The sequence below is a fragment of the Haliaeetus albicilla genome, chromosome 16 (assembly GCF_947461875.1).
Source record: "Haliaeetus albicilla chromosome 16, bHalAlb1.1, whole genome shotgun sequence".
Lineage (NCBI taxonomy): Eukaryota > Metazoa > Chordata > Aves > Accipitriformes > Accipitridae > Haliaeetus > Haliaeetus albicilla.
The window spans coordinates 5,331,605-5,356,684 of NC_091498.1; the positions used below are offsets into that span (position 1 = coordinate 5,331,605).

General features: G+C 47.5%; 1 protein-coding gene across 1 annotated transcript; it reads right to left on the reverse strand.

Annotated features, from left to right (window-relative positions):
• Window positions 1-528: 528 nt before the first annotated feature.
• YTHDF2 (YTH N6-methyladenosine RNA binding protein F2) lies at window positions 529-23,085 on the reverse strand. Its single transcript, XM_069803294.1, has 5 exons — window positions 22,790-23,085; window positions 22,410-22,434; window positions 21,935-22,014; window positions 16,058-17,644; window positions 529-1,449 (listed from the first exon to the last, which is right to left on the reverse strand). Exons 1-5 carry the CDS (start codon window positions 22,814-22,816, stop codon window positions 1,426-1,428), a joined length of 1,743 nt encoding a protein of 580 aa, XP_069659395.1. The 5' UTR covers window positions 22,817-23,085; the 3' UTR covers window positions 529-1,425.
• Between the last annotated feature and the right edge of the window lie 1,995 nt (window positions 23,086-25,080).

The following is a 25,080-nucleotide window of genomic DNA, read 5'->3' on the forward strand; positions in this document are numbered from 1 at the left end:
ATTCCCTCTGAACTGCCAAAACAAGAAAACCTGGATTCTTTTATTTCTTGACCACAAGCAGTTTTCCCAGGGGAGATAATTTGGGATGTGAGCAGGTGTCTGCATTTCACACACCTGAAGGAGCTGGATAATCCCCAACTTACCTGTGAAATGGGAATGAGTCCTGAAGAGCAAGGCTAGCTGGGCACTGCCCTTCTCACCCTGGGGAGGGCTGGCTGGGGGCAAGCAGGGGCTCTGCCTCAGTGCCAGACCACACCACTGGACATCTTCCCACATCAAGGAGCAAAACCAATGCCAATGTGCCAGGAAAAAGCCCCGGTACTGTGACAGGACTGAGCTCGGGATGCCCAGAGACAGGTCACACCACCCTGCTTCAAACCCAGGGAAAAACCAGACTTCACTCATTATTTTACAGTATTAATACAGCAGCGAACCCCTGAGTTGCTGTGCAGAGGGGAAACAACGAGATGCACGTCCTTGCTATGCCATGGACCGGGCAAGCGCTGAAAAGGGAGCGGCAGACAACAGTGATGCTCAACAGGATCTCACGTTTATTATTGAGAAGTGATTAATGGTGAAAAGAAAGGCAACGCCCATTCCTCATTGGCTTAACAAGAAACTGAAGAAACATATTCACTACACATTTTACAATATTTTTTTTTGTCCAAAATTCATTTTCCTGTAAACAAAACAAGTTTTTACCACTGTTCTCAGCTTTCAAAATCAAATTAATCCAGACTTAATCTGTAAATCTGTATAATGCACAAGAACAGAACATTTCTTAGGACTCCTAGTACTTGACTTTTGAGTAACAAAGGGTCAGAGAAAAATGAACCACCTTTAAGACACAACCTCGTGGACAATTTCTGTTCAATTCTTCTTAGGCCAAAACCCCAACTTCCTTGTAGAATTCCTCCTCTTCCAGGCCAGGGGGGGAGAAAGAAAAAAGTTACTCCACTTTCCATGGTGGATGTTACAACTCGGTGTTCCAAGTGCAAATGTCAAAACCAGGGGAAGGAGGCGCAAGGGGGTGGAAGGAAGGGAAGCGTCGGGGTTTAAAAATCAGAGAAAAAAAAGGCATATGCCACTTACGGACTTTAAAATCCGAAAAAACATAGTAAAAAGACAAAAAACAAAGCTTATGCTCTGAAATCACAACCAAAGCCAAAAGAAAGGGGACAGTTTTTACCTATACTCTACCTAGAAGGGATTTTTTTTGTTGTTTTTGTTTTTTTAAGTCTATGTCTTGTGAAATTCCAATACTTTTTTTTTTAAACTGCAAGTTTGTAAGAGTCTTTTTGAAGTCAATGAAATTAAAAAAAAAAAGTCCTAATTCTCTCTGGGATATTTTTGCTCTTTCTTTCTCTCTCTGAAAGATAGCTGGGATGCAATCTCTGCTGCAGTCTCTGTGGGAGGAATGGCCTTTTACTTGACACGGCCTTGGCGTTCCTGCAAAAGAAAAAAAGGAACATGTTAGCCGCGAGCAAATTTTATTCACCACTTTCACACACCAGCATTTCAACATGTGGATCTGCGATGGAAGCCTGTCCCACGCAAGCAAAGTCCGAGAAAGAGCATTTCTGTTTGCAAAGGAGGTACTGCGACCGCATATGGCTAACGTGATGACGTATTACACCGCTTGGCTCTACCAGCTCATCACGTCTCCCCTTAATGAGGGTCGTTGCTACTACAGCTCTGCTCCTTTTCCTCTCTCCTTGCTCACAGCAGCATGCTTCAGCAGTGTTACGGGCCCTCCCTGGGACAGATATCGCCAGGCTGCTCCAAGCTAGAGGTTTAACAGCATAAAGAGGAACAGGGGAAAAAAAAAAAACCCTAACAACCAAGAAGGACAAACTGAGGAAGAATTGGTGAAAAAAAGAAGTGAGACTAGGTCAGTGCTGAAGTTTGCAGCTGCAGTCAGTACAGGCTGGGAGCGGGGGTGACAAAGCTGCCCGCTCCTGGGCACGCACCCGCAGCACCCACAAGACATCTCAGCCATTGCCAGGCTGGAAACCAGCACTGGGGCAAAACACAGCTCTGTGCTGGGGACCTGGGCAGCTTTGGGAACAGGACTTGGGAGTGCTGCAGGGATCAGGCAGAGCCCCTGCATCGGGGGAAAGGGAGGGGAAACGAGGAACAAACGCCAGGGCCCGCAACACAGCTCTGCCTGCATCCAGCTGCTGCCAGAGCAGGGCAGCCCGGCTCTCTGGGCACCATGAGTGCTGCACAGACCTTGCAGCCTCACCTGAATTCCCATGTGGGCATCAAAGTGGACTGCAGCTCAAACCTAGAGAGTACTGACTTCTGTCTCGGTCTGCAGGGACTGAAATAGCCCACAGCTACCAGCAGAACACCTGATAACTCTGAAACCTACTGATGGCATCTCACTTGCTTTGTGAACCTGTTGGTTTTTGTTTCCCACTGAGTGCCGCTACCACCGCCTCGATGTTCACCTACATCTCTCCTCCAGCACTGAAGGAACGCACTGTCCAGACAAACATTTGTGCCAAGCTGAACCGGCAACACAGGACCAAATACACCCAGGCACCAAGGGCTACTATATCCTCTCCTGTGCCAAGCACCACATGCCACAGTTTCTTCTCTGTTAAACCCAAACCCAGCAGCTTTGCGCAGAAGTGGGTCTAGACTATCCCAAAGGGTTAAAAGAAGCTGCCCAGCCCACGTTCAAAGTGCCATTTCCAGATCATATGACACCACGTCAAAAATAAAACCTGTCAACAGCTAAAGGGCTCTTGGCTGATGCTCCTCCCTGCCTCTTAACTGCATCTTCTCCAAGCACAGGCAAGTCCCTGCAGTCTCCTGTGTGAAGGGCACTACAGCATTTTGGCTCTGGCTCCCACACTCAGTGGTGGAACAAGTTAATTGCCACCTAAGTCAGTCCTGAGAGATGCCAAGTCCATCCCACCTCCACGGCAAAGCAACACCTGCAGTAGGTGCCCGCTGGCAGAGCAAGACAATGTGGGTTCTCCCTTGTGTTAAGGTATGTCACTTAAAGAGAAGGGACACTGTTAGGGCTCTGAAACCGATATCTGGTTGTTTCAGCTCAGGATGCTTCCTGCAAGCCTGCTACTCTGCCAGGGCCTGCATCCCCGACATCAGGGCAGCAGCAGAGCTGCCTGCCCACTTACCCCTGCCCCACATTACCTCGGTGATCAGAGGCACCTTCCCTTCCACCTCATCAGCTCGCTGGCACAGGGAGCATGCAACCTCTGCCAGAAGCATGTGGGTTGCTTGAAGAAACAATGTCCTCTGCCATCACTGCTAAATCCGGGGAGAGCTCATCTCCAAGAAGCTTCGATCCCAGGCTAACAGCATGTATAGCCATCTATTCTTAGAAACCTTCCCAAAAAGGGAGGCCTTGCATCCAGCTTGAAACAATACCCAAGGCTTTGGCAGCCCCTCAGCCACATGCACATGGTGATCCAAGGAGGCTTCAGCTCGAACTGCTCTGCACGAGCTGGACAACAAAGCAAGCCCTATGTGATACTGTGCACAGATTGTCTTCTGGGGAGAGGCATTAGATGAAGGCACACATTCTCTTCAACAATATTTGCCCCACATAAGTCAACTTAATTCTCCTCTTCTCCAGTATGTCTGTCCAAATCTGTTGCAGGTGCTATCGGTTGCTAAAAGCCACCATTGCACAACAGAAAAAAACCCCTACCATGGTGGGAAGCAAAGCCAATCTTGAACGTGAAGTAAAACATGCTCTGCAGGGAAATCCACAAATCAAAAGGAAGGTGCCAAGCCCTGTTCCTTCTCTGCTGCCTGGCTCAGCAGCCAGCACGTTAAGTTAAACAAGGACAGATGGCAACGTGACGCATTCCTTCGGGAAGAAGCCGCAACTGCCTGAGCTAATGCCTCTGTCTTCCCGAACACAGACATGGGATCAGCCGGCTGCCAGGTTCAATCGCTCCCCCTCTCTGTCAGCAGCCAGGGTCGGCGTCCTGGGCTGGCTACAGACAGCAGCTGAGGGTCCTGCTGGGCACGTCACCCCAGTAGCTGACCAGATGGACCCCCAATTAGTCACTTCTCCTCCCCACTGTGAAGGTGAAGCTGCTCCCAAGGCCAGCGTATGGTTAACACAGGGAGCAGGCAACAGGACCCAGCCTCAGTGCAAAAGTGACACTCCCCCCATCCCGCCTCAAAATCCCAGTGTGCCAGAACTGAAGGCACCACCTCCAAAAGAGAGGCTAGAGCAGATGTCCCCAAGCTAGAGAGGGGACCAGAGACATGCTTGAAGTGAATATCTTAATTTCAGCGTGGATTATAGCCCAATTTTTCTCAACCTAGTCTTCTGTTTAAAACCTCCTGCTATTCAACCTCAAAATACCAGCACAGAACTACCCACTCCCCTCTGCAAACAGTATACTAAGAAGCTTGCCACAGAAAAATGCAGCATGACATCCAACCACACCTGCTGTGGGCTCTCGAGAGGCTGATTTCAACACCTACCTTGGGCTGTCCTGCCCTGCTCTCCGCAAAGAGCCAGGCTTTAGGCACAACCAAGTCTCCATCCACCCTGGGAGATGCTGAGGTGGCCAGCCAAGAGCTCTGCCCAGCTGAGCAGGTGCTGCTGAGGGCACTGCTGCCAGGGCTCGATGGCAGGGAAGGAACAGCTCTCTACTAATTTCAATATTGCTTTTCTTGCTCTTCTCTGGGAGATTCACAGCCACTCTCTTGCCATCTCCTCCTGGGAAATGGGGGCAGCCAGGGCCTGAAGGATTTTTACACTGTCTAATCTGCCAGTGAAACTGCAGCAGATCCCATGAACGGATCTTGGTCCTTGGGGTGTTATGGAGTAACAAGTGAGTAGCCAAATCATAGCAAAGAAGCAAACAGATCTACCAGAACACATAGCAAAGGTTAGCAGTATTGCAAACGTTCGTCCTTCCTGGCTCATCCTTCTCCAAAATCATGGCCTGTGGGATGGTGTAACCCACAGCCCAGCCAGCTACAGGACAGCCCAGGAGGAGACGGAACAGCACCTCCATGCACACGCTGGGCTTTGCTTTGGCATGTAGTCCCTGGAGAGGAAAGAGATTCCATCAGAAGTGTTTTATTCTCTTTGGCTGCGCTTTCATTAGACCTGGGCCATGTCTTATTGATCCACGTGGGAGGAGCAAGAAAAAGACACCAGCTCAGACTCTTGTCTCCATCTATCAAACTGCTCAGCAACCAGAGGGGCAGGAATACAGCAGCACCAAAATGGCTGAAGTGCAAAGTGATACGCTGATGACTAGAAAGACACATGCCATCGCTCAAATCAAGTGTTGACACCCACACATCACTGCGAGCGTGCTTCTGGGCTGGTGGTGTTTAGAAGCACCAGGCTCAGACAAGGCAAGCGTGTGTAAGTAGGAGTCCTCTGTAATCATCCCGCTTAAGCCACTTCAGTCACATCACTGCTGTCCCGAGGGGGGGCTGCAGCAATGTCACAAGTCAGGTCCTGATAATAGTAATGATAGGAGCTGGAAGAGAAGGCTGATGAGAGATTACATTACCTAGTCACACTGCGGGGAGCCAACAACAACAAAAGGCTCAAGGGTTTGGTACCGAGAAATGATGACAATAGGTGATAACGCTGCACATTTGTTCAGAAGCTCTTACCTTCATTAATAACAAACGTTCCACCTCAGTACTCCTCTGGCAAAGGTAAGAATATTATTGCCACACTACAGATGAGGAAATAGAAGGCTATAATCAAAGGGAGGGCCTGGAGAAGAACCAAAAGCATGGCTCCCAGCTGTGCAGCACACAAACCACGGTTTATTTGGACCTGTCTGACCTGGAGCACAGCGTAGTAGCCTGAAGACATCAGGCAGCAGTCTCAGTTTCAAACTGAAAAGGAACTACAAGCAAAAGACATCACTCACCCAGTAAGAGCCCTCAAAGGAACAGCAGGAGATCACTTCATTAGAGCACAGTCTATGCTACCAGTATCATTCTCCAAAGGGCTGAGACCATCAGAGCAATCAAATACTAGCCTTCAGACACGCACACACAACTTTTGCTCATCAGACACCTCCCTCAACAGCCCAACTCAGCCCATGACACTTGCTGCAACGATGCGGCATTTTGCTGTTTGAATTCTCCTCCCAACCCCGCTGCCTGTCACGCACTGGATGCAACCCTAGCAAAGCAACACAGCAGGATTTCCATGTGCCCGCGTCTCTGAGGCAAACCTCTGACTTGCCTTAGAAATCAGGAGTTACAGTAGCCTGTTGCCTCAGACATGCCCAGCACAGCCTTCCCAGCAGGATCAGCTCAATGCACGGTCACAGTCAGCACAAACAATGGACGACGCATCACTTTATTATGCTCATCTGCTCTACAAACAGCCTCGAGTCCTAACTCATTTACAAACCAAATATGAGGTTTTCCTATTGTCAGCATTAGAAAGCCACCAAAGTTATAGAGAAAAGCTACATCCTAGTCTGCCTACAAAAGGGGATAAAAATCAGATACAGGCATCTGGTTATAGTCAGACACCTTCATCCTACCTCCCGTTCACGTAACGGAGCTCACCACCAAGAATGAAGACAGGAGATATACAAATAAAAGTGACTCCTTGTCAGAGCAGGAAAGACCTTTTGTTTTACAGATCAAACCCAAATATCCACACAACCCCAAAAGGGGCAAACTCGCACTACTGAAAAAGCATGAGCCAAGCAGGGATGCAGCTGTGCCTGGTCAGCCCCTGCAGTTCAGACTTTGCCCCCAAAAATGCAGAAAGCAGCAGGAAGCAACAGGGTGTCCCCTGCCACCACTCTGAGCATCCACGGCTGGGCAGCTAGGAAGTTCTGATTTTCTCTCGAAACCCGAGCACACTGCGGCGTTGCTACACACCAGTCACCTCACCATTTAGTCAGAAGGATATGAAGTCACGGAGAATAAATAAGGAACAGCAAGATGCAATCTTCAGGTACAGCTGTAAGCCAAAACATGCCTTAACATCAGGGAACTTAAAACACCATAGTGGCCACGCACCTTACATCAGACATTGAATTCCCATGTCAGAGCAACTAGCTTGGGGCGAGGGGTAAGGAAGACACTAAGAGTGCCAGGACTTGCTCCCTGCAGTGGGTTTTGTACAAGCGAGGTGATCCTAGCTGTCTGATACTGACAGGCATGCCACTGTTCTCTAGCATCTTTCAAGGCACCTTTAAAACTGATGCAACCAATTGCAAAGAAGGAACCTCTTCTTGCTTAAACATCACATTTGATTGCACAAATAAAGCAGCCCAATTCCCATAAACATTTATAACTACCCTTCCATAGAGAGCCTCGTCCCACAGGGAAAAACTTGTGCAGGAAATAGAATGGTGAAAAAAGCTAACAACATACATGAATATTTTGAGCAAAGAGCAACACAGAACAGCCTGGGAGGACTCCCACTGGCATTCCATGTGAGGACAACTGGGCTCCCAACTAGGGACTGGCACTGGACTTGCTGGATTTGGAGCACAAGTAAAATAACGACGACACAAGTCCTTTCAAGTCCCTGAGGAGGAAGAAAAATCTTCCTTATCTGAAACCAGAGTCTTTATTCTTCCCCATCACTGCAAGGGATGAGAAGTTTGCCGTGTTTCTTTTTGCAGTTTGCTAACACTTCCCATTTGGGCAGCTGAATCTCCCCACTACAGAGGGGGGCACTTGGCTTTGACCTATCTGTCCACACCAAAATCCTCACAAAGCAGGGAAGAAAGTTAATAGCATGGATGAAAAGTAATGGGAATGGTTAGTGTGAAAATTTAAGCAAATAGCATTGAAATACTGACAGCATTTACCAGAGGCTCACTCAGAGCATCACGTCACACTTTTGACCTACACCAGATACAGTAAGGGTTTGTTTTGTCTTGTTTTTTTGGTTTTTTTTGTTTTTTTTTTTTTAAACACACTAGTGTTCCTTCTCATTTGGGTTTACATGAAATGTGTTTCATGATGTTGGTTATCTTAAATCATAGCTCATGCAGCAAGTATTAGCACTGGAAAACGAGTGCCACATGATTCTTCAGAAAAATGAAGGACCCCCACATTAATGTTTCAAAATCTTCATTGCTGTAGAGTTAATAATGCCTTTGTGCTGTCCTCTGTCACTCTATGTAAGCGTAATGCCAAGGACTGAATGATCTTGTGCAGAGAAAACCTGTGGAGCTTCACTGGAATTTGTGGTTCCATGTATTCATAGAAAATCTAGAAAAAGGAGTGAATAATAAAGTGACAAAGTTTATTGATGATACAAAGCTATTCAGGGTAATAAAAATAGCAGCCAACTGTGAAGAAATGGAAGACTTTGTGAGAAAAAGCAGCTGAACATGACAGTAAATTTGGTCTGTCTAGTTTAGGTAAATCAATGATGCACATGGGGAAAAAAGCACTGTCCTAACTCCAAAATGACAGGCTCCAAACTGACCATTAACAATTGGAAACACGAGCTCAGGGTTACAATCTATAGCTTCAGGAAAATGCCTACCATCAAGAAAAGTAAACATAATTCAGAATAGATCGATCACTGTGCCTTTATACAAACCCAAGCTGCACCTCTATCCTGAACAGTGCGTAGCTCTCCTCCTCTGTCTCTACGGGCATTGCAGAAGAACTGGAAAAGGGTCAGAGAAGAACAATAGGGATGAGCAAAGGACAGAAGGGTTTCCATCTGCAGAGCTACCATGCTCTAGCTCTCGAGCCTGGAAGAGAGACAACTGTAAAAGCAGAGCAGGCACAGAGAGGACATGGAAATCTACTGCTCACCACCTCTTCCAGCACAAGAACTAGGGAGCATCACATAAGGCAGACTCCAAGCAAACCAAGAGGATGTGTTTCTTTACCCAACACATAATTAAGCTGAAGAACTTGCTGCTGCAGGATCCTGAGGATGCTCAAGGAATGCATCAAAATCTTGGGCATGAAGAGAAATCATGAGCTATTAAAGACAAAGATACATCCTCTGGGTCAAAGAAACTCCTGAGCCACAAATTGTTAAAGGCAAGGAAAACCTTCAGAGATGCATAAATATGTGTCCTTACAGGCATTTGCTCTTGACCATGTTATTGTTTAGCTACACACAGAGCTTTTTACTTGGAAAAAGACAGCAAGGATGCTTGAGCAATGTCTCTCTACGTGTCCAGCAGACCTGCAGATCTTGCAGCCAAAGGAGATGCAACATTAGACTACACAGAGTTATGGCCTGACCCACTACAGTTGTTCTTGTGTTTGCCACCAAAATACTACCTACATCCCAATTAAGGCAGAAAAAAATACTTCACGCCACAAGAAAAACACACCACAATATTCTGTATTATGGAAGGACAAGAGGAGATCTATTTGCCTACTTCTGTCAACCATGAAGAGCTGAATTCACAAGCTCAAGTAAAAGAGCCAACACTCCCTATAGCCATTTATGTGTACCCTCATTTTATTGCCACTTGAACACAAAGCAGTATTCACTGGAACACACTTTTATATTTCTTTTTTTTTTGTTTCCTCCTTTAAACATATCAAGATCATAGCACTCGAATCGGCTGAACCCCACATCAGGCTAGCCTGCAACAGCCAAAAGGTTGATGATCAAGACTTCACAATTTCTTAAAAGTTTGCAGATGACAATGGGAAATTCTCTTAAGTCATTTTACAGGAGAGGGCATCACATTACAAATAACAGAGCCAAGAGAGCAGAGCCTTCCCTGTATGTGCAGATTCGCATAGGGAAGGAAACTAAAAGTGTGGCTTCTTCCCCCCCCAAGATTAGAAACAAAAGATGGAGTTTTGGGTAGATTTTATCTAAGTCTTCTAAACTGGTATTACATTACAAGAAATAGCTCTGCAGTTAACCACAATAAAAGAGAGCTCAGCATTGTCCTCTTAATAAAAAAAGTTCTAATCATATGGAACCAGAAATTATTCCAAGTTAATTTCCAAGTTCTTGCTGAAGGACAGATTACAAAATCCACACGCTTCATTATTAACTGCTCAAATGCAGTATTACATGACTTATACGTCAATTAAAAAGCCTCACACTGGGCAGCTAGTCACTGGAAGGAGCTACAATCAACTCTCTATCCCAGTCATCAGCTTGGATAATGACAATCCTTGTTAACGGAGACCTCCCTGGGTAACTTCGCCACAGTAAAAGCAGGGTGGCACTGTTCTAGCTGGCATGCATCCAGCATTTTGCACCACTAAGCAATTAGTTCATTAACTCACAAAGCCCTAAGATAGTACAATTACTATCAGGTACAAACAAGACCATCCAGGAAAACAAGTGGACTCTAATAACTGTGGCAAAAACGATCATGCAGTACAGAACAAGAAGCTTCCTAAACAAATACCTGTCACATAACACTTTACAGGAAATAGAAGAGAGCAACTTTCAGAAAAAACACTGTTGCAGAATTACATTTTCATTAGGAACAAGTGAGGAACAGCGCGCATGAAGCTATTCTTGATGTACTGCATACATACAAGGCTCATGTATCAATGTACTTCAACAGTTTTCCTGGGATCCTAATCAGCTTCCAGCAATGTCTTGTGACCCACTGCACTTCTGCACCAGACAGAAATCCAGGGAACTGAAAAGGACCGTGCCCTGGTGCTTTCACTGAGCAAAATGGCTGGCAAACACTTATCTTCCAAGGAAAACTACTTTTTCTGGAGAAGCAGCTGTTAATAAAATAACCCGAAACACAAGGCCTGTGTCAGTAGCTATTAACCTCAGTGTCAGTAAGTTAGTCAGAACTCGTGGGAGAAAAAACAAAAAAAGCCACCACTGCTGACACCTTACACATTCCCTTCTCACATACCAAACCCTCCACATTGTTTCTAGGGAATTTGCAAGCCACACACATGCAATTTCAACTTAACTGCTGAAGGAAGAAAACCTTTTTTTTAATTTAAGACATTCATTTGAAGTCATTAGTACATTCATTGTGCATGCAATTAATTATTTATAAGAACGATCAGTTCAGGGTATTCTGCAACTTGGAGCTGAAATCACCCAGCCAAAGTGAAGATAATATGGATGGGAGAGGGCATGATGCTTTGCCCACACCATGTGGGCAACAAGTGAGTTGGGAACAAGTTCACAAAAACAGGACATGAAATAAACTCCCCCTGCTCAAGGGGCAAAGAGGCGCAAAACCTCCTCACTGCATCTGGTCCGCACTGCGTCTGGCCCAGTGACTAGAAAACAGCTCCGAATCCCACTACCAGTCCTCGATAAACAATTTTAAACAGTGTATCTCGACAGCTCCTTAAACCAACTTCAACAAGTTGACTTTAAACATTATGTTTTATAACATCATATTTTATTATTTTATAATATTAACAAAATGTTACATTAGAATACTGTTTTAAAGACTGCTAACAAGGTATTAACAGTGAGAGGCAGGGCTATGAGGCAAGTGCAACAGGCTTACTCTTCCAACACTCAACTTCCACTTCACTTGCAGTGAAATGGTTCCCAGCTGCTCCCGTTTTACAGATGAGGAAACAAAGTCCCCTGTCTTACAGCAGAGAACAAGCATTAGGGCACCAGCTAGATCTAAGCCTTCCCCTCCCATTTTCTCCTGCCTTTAAACAAAGCTAGAACACAACAAAAAATATGCAAGAATGCACTAAGTGCTTTGTAGTGCTGTCTTAAAGATATCACAAGAACAAGGCACTCCTTATGTCAAACAGCCAGTACCAAACTCCTAAACTAAATAGGATGGTTTCTGTTTCCTCTATTACAGGCCAAATATACAAGCACAGACACACATGTACAGAATTTAAAAGGCCTGGAAATAAACTGAGAGAAACCGTGTATGCTGCTGAACAGTGGAGGGTATTTGCAGCAAGGAAATTCTGTCCTGGTGCATCAATCAATTAACTTCACTATGGCCAGGATCTGGAGCAGAAAGAGCAAACAGCCTTGGGATCACGGAATGAAAAGAACTGCGATGTGCGAGTGCAAGCCATGTTCCCTTCCTGTCATAGGAAACAGTTGGCTTTGCCTGGATATGCAATATCCAGGAACCAAATCTTATAGTCAAAAACACTGTTTGGATATGGATATGTCCTGTTGGATATGGTAAAACCAAAGCAAATGCAGCACTAGCCAGGATGACCGTAACAGTGGAAGAAAAGCGCTAGCCCATCCTATAGGAAATATGCTTTCCTCCCCTCTGAGATTACAAAATAGAAGGAAAAAAAAAAGAGCATTGCAAAATACATTGGAAAGCATATCTTTTTTACAGCAACTGTGAAACAGTCTGCTAGTTTCCAATAGGCTCATATAACACCACTTAGTTTTCCCTTAAATCACATCTTCTAAGGGGGGCAGTGACACTTGCCACTATTAATACTCCTTTAACCCGCAGACAGTGTCAGCTGAGACACAAAGCAGCACATTTCTGGAAATAATAGCTCCAGTCTGGCAAATCATGCCTTTCCGTTTCAAGGCTAGCATACCTCAGCATGAAAAAACCCACAAAAAACCCACCCCATCCTGCACAGCACATCCTGACTCAACACCGACCAAAGTCCCAATGCAAAGTGTCTCTTATCAACTGCAAACCTCACAACTGAGCACTCTGGCCCTGGAAGGGACAGGACAGGACAGGACTGGTTTTCATGGGATAGCCTTCCCCAAATCCCTGGAACCCCCAAATAGCTGAGTACCCCAACCCTGGGCAAGGCAACAGGAAGAAGAACCAAAATAAACTTCTCTTACGAGTTTACATTCATTGCTGCAATGAACACAAACTGCTAACATTTCATGTACAAGCAGATCGCTATCCAAGATCTTTACACTGAGGTCACTGCAACATTCCTAGAAATACAAGTATATTACTATGGCCTAGGGATTTTTTTTGTTGTTGTTTGTTTTTTGTGTTTTTGTTTTGTTTTTTTTTTAACACAGATAAAACAGTCCTTACAGGGAAGAAGTTGGTGACATGCTCTGCCACAAAAGCAGCTGTTACGTGTTTCAAGAAGTCCTAAACTGCTTCAGGTAGGATTGCACTGGGAGTCAGCTTCATTATTTTGGGCCAGAAGAACATCCAAACCTTTTAAAAAACTGGATTAGTAGAGCAAAAGCAAGACACTCGAAAGAAATGGAGATTAGTCTCTCATGACAAGATGGGCACAGGCAACAGAAAAGGACAAGCAAGAGCATGATTTCAGTGTTTTCAACACTGAACAGTTTACCCCCCCTTCACCAGCCAGCAGGAAGAGCACAAACACTAAGCATTCTTTCCTATGATTTCTTGGAACTATTTTAGGGAATTCTGAAGTGACTCTAACAGTGAGAAATATAAAAGAACATTCAAGAGTTCCCAGACTTTCACAAGAGCTCGTCCATCTGCTCGGATAGCAAGCAGGAATCAAACTGCAAATCAGACAAAGGTTTAGGCAAGTTGAAGCCAAGTGAAACAATTACAGCTTGCTAGAAGTTCAAAACAAGCCAAACCTTGAGACATTTAAGCTTCAAGGAACAGGAATGCAGAATATTAACATATCGCCGCCATCCAAATACTGGTGGCAGAGACAAAGAGCTGGTAGCAATGGGATTTCCCTGACACAAAAGCAGCTTGACAGACCGCAGGCAGGGAGCTGCGCCACCGGCTGCTACCAGAGCAGCATTTTAACTTTCCAGGGCCTCAAGTCTGGATTCTGATATATTTTTTAATCCAGGTGATTACCTGAGATGCTTCAAAGCAGATATAGCATGGCTTGGGCTTTTTTTGCCACCCACAGTCCCAGGGTAGCCATCAGCATTCACTCCAGGAAAAAAACCCAAACCTCCATGAGCAGAAACGACTGCTTCTCAATAAAACCGTGAAAGAGCAGTTACAGAAACCTCAACCATCTTCAAGGCTGCGTCAGCAAGCAATCGAGGAGGTCAAACTGTTGCTTAAAGAAGGACCAAGTCACTTCCTCTGTGCCGGATATTACAGGGCAGGGGCCCTGAGCATGCAACAAAGAGTGAGTCAATGGTAAAAAGCCAACACCAACTGTATATCTACAAGACTCCCTCCTTGCCTATGAATTCCAGAGACATATGACTGAGTTCCCTCTCAAAGAATAAATGTTTTCCTAATCAACCGCTTCCGCAATGGAGTGCCACACTGAATCAACTCGAACATCATTTAGAAAGGAGGCGCTGGCGCATTGAACATCGATCAGCTACCGTTTCTGCTTCTGACCCTCATACACTAGCATGTCTCAAAGAAATTGAAGAAAGCAGGGGAGGAGACTTCAAAATGCAATTAGAAAGATGAATAAAGGTGGTTTACAGTTTTAAGAAAATTGCTAAGCCACATTTTTAATATCTTACTGATTTTCAGGCATTACAAACAACTTGCAAATGCAGCAGCTTTCCAGAAGAGACCATCGGTCTGTCCACTTTTCCCCCAGCGTTCTCCACTCTGTTGCTCTTCCTTCTGCTTGCTACCTGCTTACATTTACCCAGTATTAACTCTTCTCATCATCCAAGCCCCACCTGCCCTCCAGCAACATTTCCCCCCCTGCCCTGCACTCTCCCACTGTGCCAAGGCCTGCCTCTCTCACACTGCAAACTGTTGCTTCCTAAAGTCAGATCTGGAGCATGTGAGAATTCCCACTTCCTAAGATGTCCTGCACAGACTAGGTTTCTGATCACATTCAAAATCTCAGTTAGTAAAAGAGAAATCACCACTTCAGTACAGGCTGGATACCAAGTGGAACAATTTTACAATGTGAAGTCACGCAAAATATTCAGGTTCTCACAAAAATCAAGTTTATACCTCCACACCTTGCAATGTATTCCTCCCTTACAGATTTTCTTCAAGCACCGTTAAGTGCTAGGGTATCAGCCGCAAAACGTGACCACCTTTGTGTATGGGTGTTGCTATTTATACAGACAATGCCCCAAGTAAAATATATAAAAAATTAAAAACCTGCATTCACTGTCACAGTGAGCAGTTGCAGCTCCCAATTCTGTTCTTCAACTGTTGGGTGGAAAATACCCCATTGCTGAAACTAAAGAGATCATCAGAAAATTTGGCAAACTACCAGAAAGCTGTGCTAATGCTAATTTGTAATTGCTATTTTGATCAAATACGAGCAAGACCCCTATTGTGGGGAAGGTCAGCTGCAGGTGACTTTAACACAGCTGTATCCAAGTAAGATTCAAGGCCCACTGGTCACTGAATTTTGGGCAGAATTTTCAATTTGCAATCCTCCCATTAACGAATCAATGGTGACAGCAAGCTTTGAGCCAACAGACCCAAGTGGCAAGCCGGCACAGCTGCAGGCAGGCAGCAAGCACAGCTCACATGCCAGGCTGCTGGGCAGTGCAGGCAGTGCCCACACAGGCGACAGCCCACCGTCTTCAAATACAGCCAAGCTTGCTGCCAAGAGGAACAGAACGACCCACTCTGCATCCGCCAGAGAGAGGACAAGTAGTCATGGACTTAAATTGCAGCGAGGGAGATTTAGGTTGGGCATTAGACAAAGCCTTCTAACAGGAAGGATAATTAAGCGTAGGAATAGATTGCCTGGGGAGGGACAGGAACTACCGTTCCTGAAGGTTTTACAAGTGGTGGGAAACATCTGTCACACTGACCCCACTTTGGGTAGGGGGTGGATTAGGCAGCTATTCAAACACCCGGCTCTGTTTTCTAACAACTCCCTGAACCCCCCACTGATCTCCTACTTTAAACTGTTCTGATCCAGGAGCTGACAATAGCACAGAAATAAATTTTGTTTAGAATACAGCACTTGGGGAAGGCTGAGATTTAGAGCAACCAAACGGCAGTCGATTGCAGGCAGGGCCTGGGCAAGCCTCCTCACACCGCTCTGCTGGGGTGCCAGCACCTGTTTCCACCCCAAATCGGGGCTGCCATTTGGACAGCGGGTTCCATGTGCAAGCACGCAGCTAGCCAAAAGGCAGACTGATGCCCACCAAGCTTGCTCACAAGCCCATGGCTTCAGGCCCCAGATTTAGTCCAGCACAAGGCAGCCCTCCTCCATCTCCTGCCCTGCAGGACTTCGCCGAGACAGACAAACAAGTTACCTTTTTAACATTTTCCTCCTCCTCTTGGCGTTTCTCATAGTGTGAGAAGTCATCAAAGATGGAGGTGGTGTGCTTGTAGGTGGCAATGATTTTCAACACCTGCTTAGCCTTTTCCAGAGGCACCTCCTGAGTGTCCCTGGAGTTGGTCACTGGTTTATTCTCGTTGTTCTCTAGGCGGATGTGTCGCAGCTGACTGTTGGGAACGTCCTTCACAAAAATCCACCTGACATCAAAACGTCCCTTCCACTTGTCCTGGGACCACACACCCGCACACGTGTTATAGTCCACAGCAGATTTCATTTCTGCTACTCCGCAGAAGTGACCACTACCGTTGACACTGAACAGTAAGTAAACAGGGCCCTTCCCATTCATGGAGCGATAGGCAGCATCCAGTCTCTTGTTGCCATGCTCTGTACTGCACCAGATGTTATATTTAATGGAACGGTGGATATCGTCCTCAGAGTAACTCTTAATGATGAAAACCCGGCCATGTTTTGGGTTCCAGTCAAAATCCTTGGGGTTGTAGTTGTTGATGGATCTCAACTTCTCCAAGACCGGGTGAGGCTCCGAAGGAGCAGAACCAGAACTGGCCTGAGACTGTCCCACTCCATTACCATCCACTCCGTTTTGACCGAACCCGTTGCCACGATTACGAGGGGCAACCCAGCGGGTGGGCTGAGCCGCCTGCTGCGGCACGGGCAGCTGGGCCGGCTGCGGTGGCGGCGGGGGCAGCGGCTGGGGCTGCTGCCCGCTTGAAGCCTGTGCCACCGGTGGGCTGTTATTGATCTGCTGAACCACAGGCTGGGGGGACACCTGGGCTGGCTGCTGACCAATATTCTGAACTAAGGCCTGCGATGGGGCTTTTGCCACCGGCCCTTTGTTATCCCAAGTTCCAATATCCATGTTATGTTTTATGGGAGGCGGTGGAAGACTCGAACCTGCAATGCCATTCTTGGTCTTCAGCTTGGGCTGCTGCTTAGCTGGTTTACTAGCGATGTCAGCCCAGGAGGTCGGCTTTGGAGGAGCGATAGTAGCTGGAGGCAAACTGTTAGATGCCACGATATTACTGGTAATGGATCCGCTACCGACAGCTGAACCAACGACTTTTGGGACACTGCTTGCAACATCTGTGCTGCCCAGCTTCAGAGCTGCCATCCCTTGGTCAATGGTGTTCATGCCAGGAGCCTTGTTCAGAGTCTCGTTAGCAAAGGCAGATTGCCCATCGATCATGGCTCCACCCAGCGAGCTAGGGGCATAGGCGTAATTGCTACTATAGCCAGAGCTTTGAGTGGATTGTCCCTGAGAACTGTTATTCCCCCAAGCCGAAAAGTCAATCCCACTTGGAAAGAAGTTAAAGCCGTGCTGCCCGAGAAATGGAGTGCTGCCAAGGGCCCCTGGCTGCCCGAACATCGCGTCTGGGAGAAAGTGAGGCTCCCCGTTGCTCAGCTGTCCGTAAGAGGTTAGGTAGGGCATGGGTGGGTCACCCCCTGTAGACCAGGCAGCTTCACCTAAGGAGTAGGAGAATCCAATGGAGGGACTGTAGTAGTTTGGTAAATAGGAATCGGACATTGCAGTGTATGCATTATTCTGGAAAAAAAAAAAACACAAAACAACAAACCAAAAAATAAGCACTGAATAATTAGAATGAGTTGAACAAATTTCAAGGGACCAGGAATAAAAGCTATGTTAGACTTCCCGTGCCCCACCCCTCCCTACCTTAGGGCTGGGCAGATAAACAGGCCCAGCCTTGAAACACCTCCTTTGTTACAAGTGCTCTAAAAATGGTTTCATTGCCAGAAAGATTAAACACAAAGGCTTAGCAAGATTCCCATGCTGAGATGGGAGCGCATTGTGTTCCTGATAAATGATGTGGGACTGGACACTGGACTGCCCCAGAGCTCCTGCTCAGGCTATAAAAACAGTATCTTACCTAGCATCCAAATATTATCTTCTACTTTTTGTAGCTGCTACTGAAGAGGGCTTTTCTTGTCTGTGTACCATACTTATCAGCCCTTATTCTGTTGTCTGAGGGAGGGCTTGGGGGAAGGATGCAGAGAAGTGGAATATGGAGGAAAAGTCCAGTGGAAGCGCACTGCCAAAATCATGAATGTCCCTAATTGCCTTCCTTAAACTGAACTACCCATGAAAACAGCTTTATCCCCACAATTTAAAGTTTCAGAGCTCATAATACTCCAAGAACTTGCAAAGAAACAGGGATTTAAAGCCTACTCCTCAAAACACAAATTGCTCCAGTGCTGCAGGCACATACTAAAAAAACACCTGAAAATGAGGAGTAATCAATAGGGTTTCAATAGGACCCTTTTATAGCATGGTGACAGCAGCTGCTTAAGAAAGTAGGCTTCAAATTCGGAGAGGAAAAAAGGCTGCTCCATGCCTTGGTCTGCCTTTGTAACATCCAAGTAGCCTTCAGGTTACAAAAACAAATGCCTAATTTTACAATTAGGGAACTCTCAGACATCACCAAGATTTGCTTACATGAAAAACATCTGTCATTTTGCATTCAAACCAACACCCCCTCCGGGGAGCGGTTAAAGCCACACTAATGGACATTATCATCCAGTAATTTGAACCTGTGTGCAGACAGCCTCATGCTATACAGCCGCTTACATGCCAACCCAATGCAGATGAGATGAAAGTCAGATTCAGTTCCCATTTAAAAGCTTGGCTTGCAGCAGGCTCTACTCCATTTTTCGTTGAATCATGTTTTCACGTGCCAAGTGCAGCTCCCGAAGGACTTCATGCCATACTGAAATCTATGGAGGCTCTCAAGATGGCTCTGGCACCCTCCAGAAATAGCTGGTTTGCCTCTCCACCTTCCACCAAGTTAAAGGAAAGCAACAGGTTTGGGGCTAACACAGCCCCAACTTTACAACAATTAATAGGAATTATATAACACTGTTTTCAAAGACAAGGTTTGTTTCGTTGAATAAAACAAAAAAACTAAAAAGCTTTCTGTGGTACTTCATGGTGTGAATGTGTGAAAACTCAGAGACGCTCTCTCCATCCTTTCCATTTTCCCAAAGAAGGGGTCCTAAAAGCAAATTAACAGCTAAAGTAACTCTTATCCAGGGTATGGTTTTACTAACTGAGGAACTCAGTCCAGCTAAACCCAAACCCATGAACAGTCTTTAGGGCTCAATCTGTCCAAAAGCACAAATACTGACACTGACTAATTTGTAACGCAAATGAAGAAACTTAAAAAAAGAAAAAAAATTATTATTTTGAACAAGCAAAGTCTCTTCAAAAGATAATCCCCTCAACTATAAAAGTAACAATACACTCTCCTGGAAATTAGCTTTAATGGAACATAAACATGCCGGCCCACACCTAAAACCTGAGCCCAACAGGCAGAGTAATGGTTTCCTCTCCACAGGCTTCTCCCTCAAAGCACACGAAGCACATCACTGTCAGACTAAAACTCGTCCCCTCAAAATATTTTCTTACATGCCATTGTGTGTTTACCTTCATGAGATATTTTAACTTACTCTGTATTAAGCTATTACCTGTAGAGTGTTCACCAGCTACACTCATGTAGTAAGAAGGGAGCACAGGAGTTAACAGTTGAGCACTGCCAGCTGAAAGCAGATTTAAGACAGGCTCGCTGCTGTTCACTACCTTAATGTCTAGAACTATGCTTCACTATCAAACACGCCACCTCGCTCTGCTACCCTGCACTCGCACAACTGACACAGTTACTGACTAGTATGCAAATAAAACTTCACTGGCTTTTAATTCTCTCCAATGACTAAGACTTTTTGTACAGTTATTTCCTCAAATTCACTATTCCTCTTCACCTCAGACAAGAACCAGGGTTTAAGCTTACTTATTGTTGCTGCTGAATTTTTGGTTTTTAAACTGTTGAAGAATCAGGTACTGTGTATCTGAGCTTTAAAATACACAGTAACCTAACTTACTTGGCTGACAAGCTAGCAACAGTCGCACCTGAAATAGCAACTCCTGAATGAAAAGCCATGAAACTTTACAACCTGGTTACCTCATGCCTATGTGGAAAGCTCAGAAAGCAATTTCAGAAACCACTTGCCTTTCTCTGCAGCAGTGGGCTGCATTTAATTCATTTTCCAGAGCCGTATCTGTAACTCCCTTTCCCATCTTCAGAAAAGAGGTGCACGCTTTGATACCTTTGTATTTTTGAGCCTGGCTGGTTGGCTCAGCAGAACTGTGGCCCTCTCCAGACTGAACCCTAGGGTTTTGTTTTCTATTACACTGAGTGTGAAAACACGGATGAGAGCTGACAAGCAACACAGCACAGTGAGAAACTGACATAAAGTTGCCCTAAAGTTTCATTCAAAGTTAACATGGTGGTTTTACCTCACTCCTGCTGAATTTCTAGAGCAACAGCTCTGCTCTACCTCCTGGGGCGTGCTCCAATCACTTCCTTATTTTTAAAATGTATTTCTACCAGTGTGACACACGCAAAAAGAAACTAAATATTCAGAAGTTCTTCATCAAACATGCAAAATAGGGTAAAATATCATGTTGGTTCTAACATTATAGTAACCTTCATTCTCTTTAGGAGATTTAAATAAACCACACTTTGCAGGAAATACATCCACATTCAGTAGAAGGAAGCTGGAAATTGGTGATGTTAATTTCTGGGATAGAAAAACCCCATCATTAAGTGATGGCTACTACGGAAGTAGCTAGTTTTATTCAAGACTTGAGAAAGTAATCACACTCTCTCGCCCTATGCAGGTCATATTTAGGCTTGTCCTTTTTAGGGAGCTGAATGCAGCTTAATGTTATCTTAACGGACAGGTGGAATTCTGAAGATTATGAACTACTGACAGGAACTTAAAGAATATTAAGCCTCATATCTTTAGCACAAACTAGGAAAATACTTGTTGAAAATTCAACTGAGACAGAAACCTGTTCTTGTGTTCCAGTAAAACATGCATCACCGTTATATGAAAAAATAGAGTGACTAGTGAAAATGATCAAAAAAATACAGAAAGGGAGAACCAGAACAGCTTATGCTTACTAATCACAAGTGGAGAGGAAAGAGAAGCCAAGAGAATGAACTAACTGCTCCAGTCTTATTACAGATGTTTATCTATAATGCTTACTTGTACCATCTAATCAGCTGAACTCCATCTGTTATGTGTCACTCTCTTACCACTCATTAAGAAAAACAAACAAAAACCAGTTAACAGTGGACCTAATCTTAAATAGAAAGTTAAGAGGAAAAGTATCTGGAAGTCTGACTTTCAGGAGCTGATCACAAGCTCTCCAGCTCAACTTCTAACTCAAGTTCTAAAAAGCCTTAACAGCCTTTATCACATGTGTGTTCTGTGGGTTTTTTGGTGAAAAGCAGAGAAAACCCCATGACATGCATTTTCAGTTTACTTGTCGGAGAGATAAGAACATTGACAGTAACCTCCAGAAGCCCTCAGAGCGTAACTGCATCGTGTGAAGCAATTTCACAATGCAGTGTAGTGCATCTCCTCATACGGTGTAAAGAGTCAGAAACCAGCAAGGAAACAAGGTCATAACAGTAAAACTGAAAGAGCAGAAATGGTAACTTCAAGACAGTTACGCTGTAAAAAAAAAAAAAAAAAAAAAAAAAAAAAAGAGCTGAACACCAAGTGTAAGAAGTCCTTACACCCTCAAAAAGTTACTAAAACGTTTGTACCTCACCCACCACAATCTAATGGCATTCAGCGTTTTCTGCCTGGAGAAATGCGTGTATAAAATAGCGTATTACAGTACAGAACCTGGCAAACATCAAACTGCCATCAGTGGAGATGGGGAAATGCGCAAGGACGCCTTCGTTAGAGAGCAGCAGGAAGCCCCTGGGGCTCTTGTGCTTCCTGCCTATTAGCAGGTACTCTTACTCACCGGCCGGGCCTGGGGACTCAAGTAGGGTTCAAAGTCATCATCATTTAACCCATCCTTCTGATGCACAGATCCGTTTTGCACTGAGGAAGAGATGGAGAGGGTTAGAAAGAACTCTGCTGGTAAACTCGAACATTTGCCAACTTAAAGTATTTAAAAACAAACCTTATAACTAACCCCCCCTAGTCATAGTGTACCATGCTTAGCCCAGCAGAGAGTGGAAAGACGCTTCACCACCACACAAACACTCTTTAACCGCAAACTTTCCCCAGCCCCAGCAACGACCATGGGCTTCACAGCCCACCGATTGTTTTTCTCCCAGCCGCTCCGCTGCGTAAAGGCGCGGAGACCCGAGAACGTGCCCAGCAAATTTCGGAGGAGATCCTCCCCGTCCCTCCCCCGCGGACACGCTCCCCAAAGGCGCAACTCCGCCGGATCCCCCATTTCCCAGCCCTCCCCGCCGCCCCCGGGCTCTCACCTTTGTTGCCTTGGCCCTTGGGTCTCTGGCGCGGCGGCGCGGCATGGAAAGAGAGAGGGAGAGCGGTGAGTCAGGGAGGGAGAAGCGGCCGCGAGTGGGAGCCCGGCGGGCAGCGGGGGGGGAGGCCCGGCCCGGCCCAGCCCGGCGGGGGGAGGCCCGGCCGCGCCGCAGCACAATGGAGGCGCGGCCCTGAGGTGTGTGTGTGAGGGGCTGGGCTGCGCTGAGGGGGGGGAAGGCCGCGGCCGCCGCCCGGCCCGGCCCGGCCCGCGCCCCCCGCCACTAGGCCCCGAGCCGCGGCCTCGCCTAGCGGGCCAGGCCCAGCGCCGCGAGGGGGGCGGTGGGGTGTGGGGAAGGCCGGACGATGGCGGCGGGGCTCCTACCTGCTCCAGGAGGCTGCTGGCCGACATGGCTCCGCGGCGGGGCTGCTGGCGGGGCGGGGCGGCGGGCGGCGGCGGTGGCGGCTTTGTCCGGGGCGCGGGCGCGGCGCGGCTGCCTGGCGGACTCCGACTCGCCCGCGGCGGCTGCCTGGCTGGGGCGACGCTCTAGCCAACCCCCTTCGCCTTTCCTTCCGGCCCCGCGTCTATGGCCCAGGCCCGCCGCCTCGCGCCCACACGCGCTCCCCGGGCCGTCACGCGGCTCCTCGCGCGCGCGCGCGCCGCGCTCGCAGGCACAATGGCGGGAGCGCGGGGGACGGGGACGGGGCGGGGGGAGAGTTGAGGGGGGGGGGGTGTGGGGGGGTGGTGAGCCGCGGTGCATGCCGGGCCGGCGGAGGACCGGCGGGATCAGCGCCCCCTGTCGGCCGGGCGTGGGAGCGCAGGCGGGGTGTGTGTGTGGAGGGGGGGGCGCTCTTAAAGGGCCAGGCGCCCCCGCTGTCCGGCTGCGCTTTTCCAGCAAAAAATGGCAAATCCGAGGCCCGGCTGCAGCCCCCCCCTCTCCCCCCAAGCTCTGCTGTGTCACACCCCGATATTTTAGCTTCCCCCGCGCTCAGGGCACAGCCCCCAGCCCAGCACCCCAGGGGGTGTGGGTGGGGGGGGAACCGGGGGTCATCGCAACCCTGGGGGACCCCCCCTCCCCCGTCAAGGGGCTCCCTGGGCGCCGACCCCCGAGGGGCCGGGAGAGCAGCCTTTCCCGGCCAAGAAAGGGGCACAGCTCGGGCAGGGGTGGCAGATGGAAGGACCTGCTGTAAGCCCAGTTTTGGGGGGGGGGGGTGTCCCCCCAAAGGACCTCATCCCTCCCCAGTGAAGGGGCTGCCTGCATGGGGCAAGCTGGAGGGGAATGGAGTGAAGGCTGCTGGACATGGAGGGAGGTGGACCCCTGACCCAAAATCCACAGGATCTGGCTCCCACAGCTGTTCCCCCCCAACACCCAGACTGGCTGCGAGCTGCCACCGCCACCTGGCTCCGACCTCCATCGGAAAACCGGTGGGATGCTTCCCGGCCGAGGCCGGGGGTCCAAGCAGCAGCGACCACCCCTCATGGCTGCGGGCAGAGGGATACCTGCCCATCCCGTGCTGCCTCTGGGGTGACAGAGCCGCTGCCTTTCACCTACCCACAAATAAACCATTCAAGAGTAGTTCAATTTTTCCTTTTAATGCAAAAAAATAGCCAAACACATCTTCCTTCCCCCTCCCCACCCGCCCTCCCCAGGTGTGTTTCCTTTGCTGTTGTTTTGCTTAATATTTCCAGCCAAGCAGCTCCCTCCCCTCCCAGCCCTCCCGAACCTCTGCAGCTCTAACAGCACCCGGCGCATCCCCCCCTTCCACCTTCCCACCGTGGCGGAGCCCAAAGGGACCTCCGGCCACCGAAAAAAAAAGAGGGAAAGAGGGAAAACGGCGGGGCGCACGTTATTTCAGCAACGTGCCAGTTCTAATCCTGCCAAGAGATTACAGGAAGAAAGAAGAAAAATACAAAAATAAAACCACCAAACAAGTAGCGACAAGCAGGGAGCAGCTCCAGCACACAGTGTAAACAGAAGCTGCCCCGATCCGGAGTCCAGCTCTCCCGGAAAGCAACAGCACAACATGCTTTGTACACCCCGAAAGGTCCCTGCAGCGCTGAGCAGTGAAGGGGGAGGTTGTAGTTTTAAGCTCGAGTTGATGTTTTTTTGCCTTTATTCAAAAGGCTGAAGTGATCTCGGAGTCTCCAAGCGGCGTCTGCAGCACTGAGCCTGGCCAGGCGGGGAAAGGGATGGGGAAAAGTGCCACGGGAAGAGGAGGGATTGGGATACAGGGACCCCGAGACCAGTGAGAGGAGGTCCCAGGGCTTTGCAGCTGGGAAATCTGGACAAGGGAAGGGAAAGAGCAAACAAATACAAAAAAAATATAGATATAAAAACAATTTGTGTGGAGGAGGAGAATATGGACAGTAAAGGCAGGGTTACTGTCCTCTTCCCCAAAGCAAGAATAATAATAAAAAAATCCCAGTTGAGGTGACAGTGAAGAGTCTGACAGAATTCCCTTCCCTCGGGAAAAATAAAAATACAAATGAGGTACCTGTTCCACCCCAAAGCCGTCACCCCCTCCCCACAGTCAATTCAACGCTCCAGCCACTGGTTATTGTCTCTCTGAAATAAAATATTCGGGGCCAGGGCAGGCCCGGAGCAGAAGCACCATGCGCGTGGCTGGGCCACGGCGCGCTCTCGGCGCCGGGAGCCCTTGTCCAGTTCCTCCTGG

What these genes read in the sequence shown, in the direction of transcription:
- YTHDF2 (XM_069803294.1), bottom strand. Translation starts at nt 22,816, where the DNA reads ATGTCGGCCAGCAGCCTCCTGGAGCAG. An exon ending in CCAGCAGCCTCCTGGAGCAG is followed by an intron (nt 22,435 to 22,789) that starts GTAGGAGCCCCG and finishes CCGCCGCGCCAG; the next exon opens with AGACCCAAGGGCCAAGGCAA. An exon ending in TGAGTCCCCAGGCCCGGCCG is followed by an intron (nt 17,645 to 21,934) that starts GTGAGTAAGAGT and finishes TTTTTTTTCCAG; the next exon opens with AATAATGCATACACTGCAAT.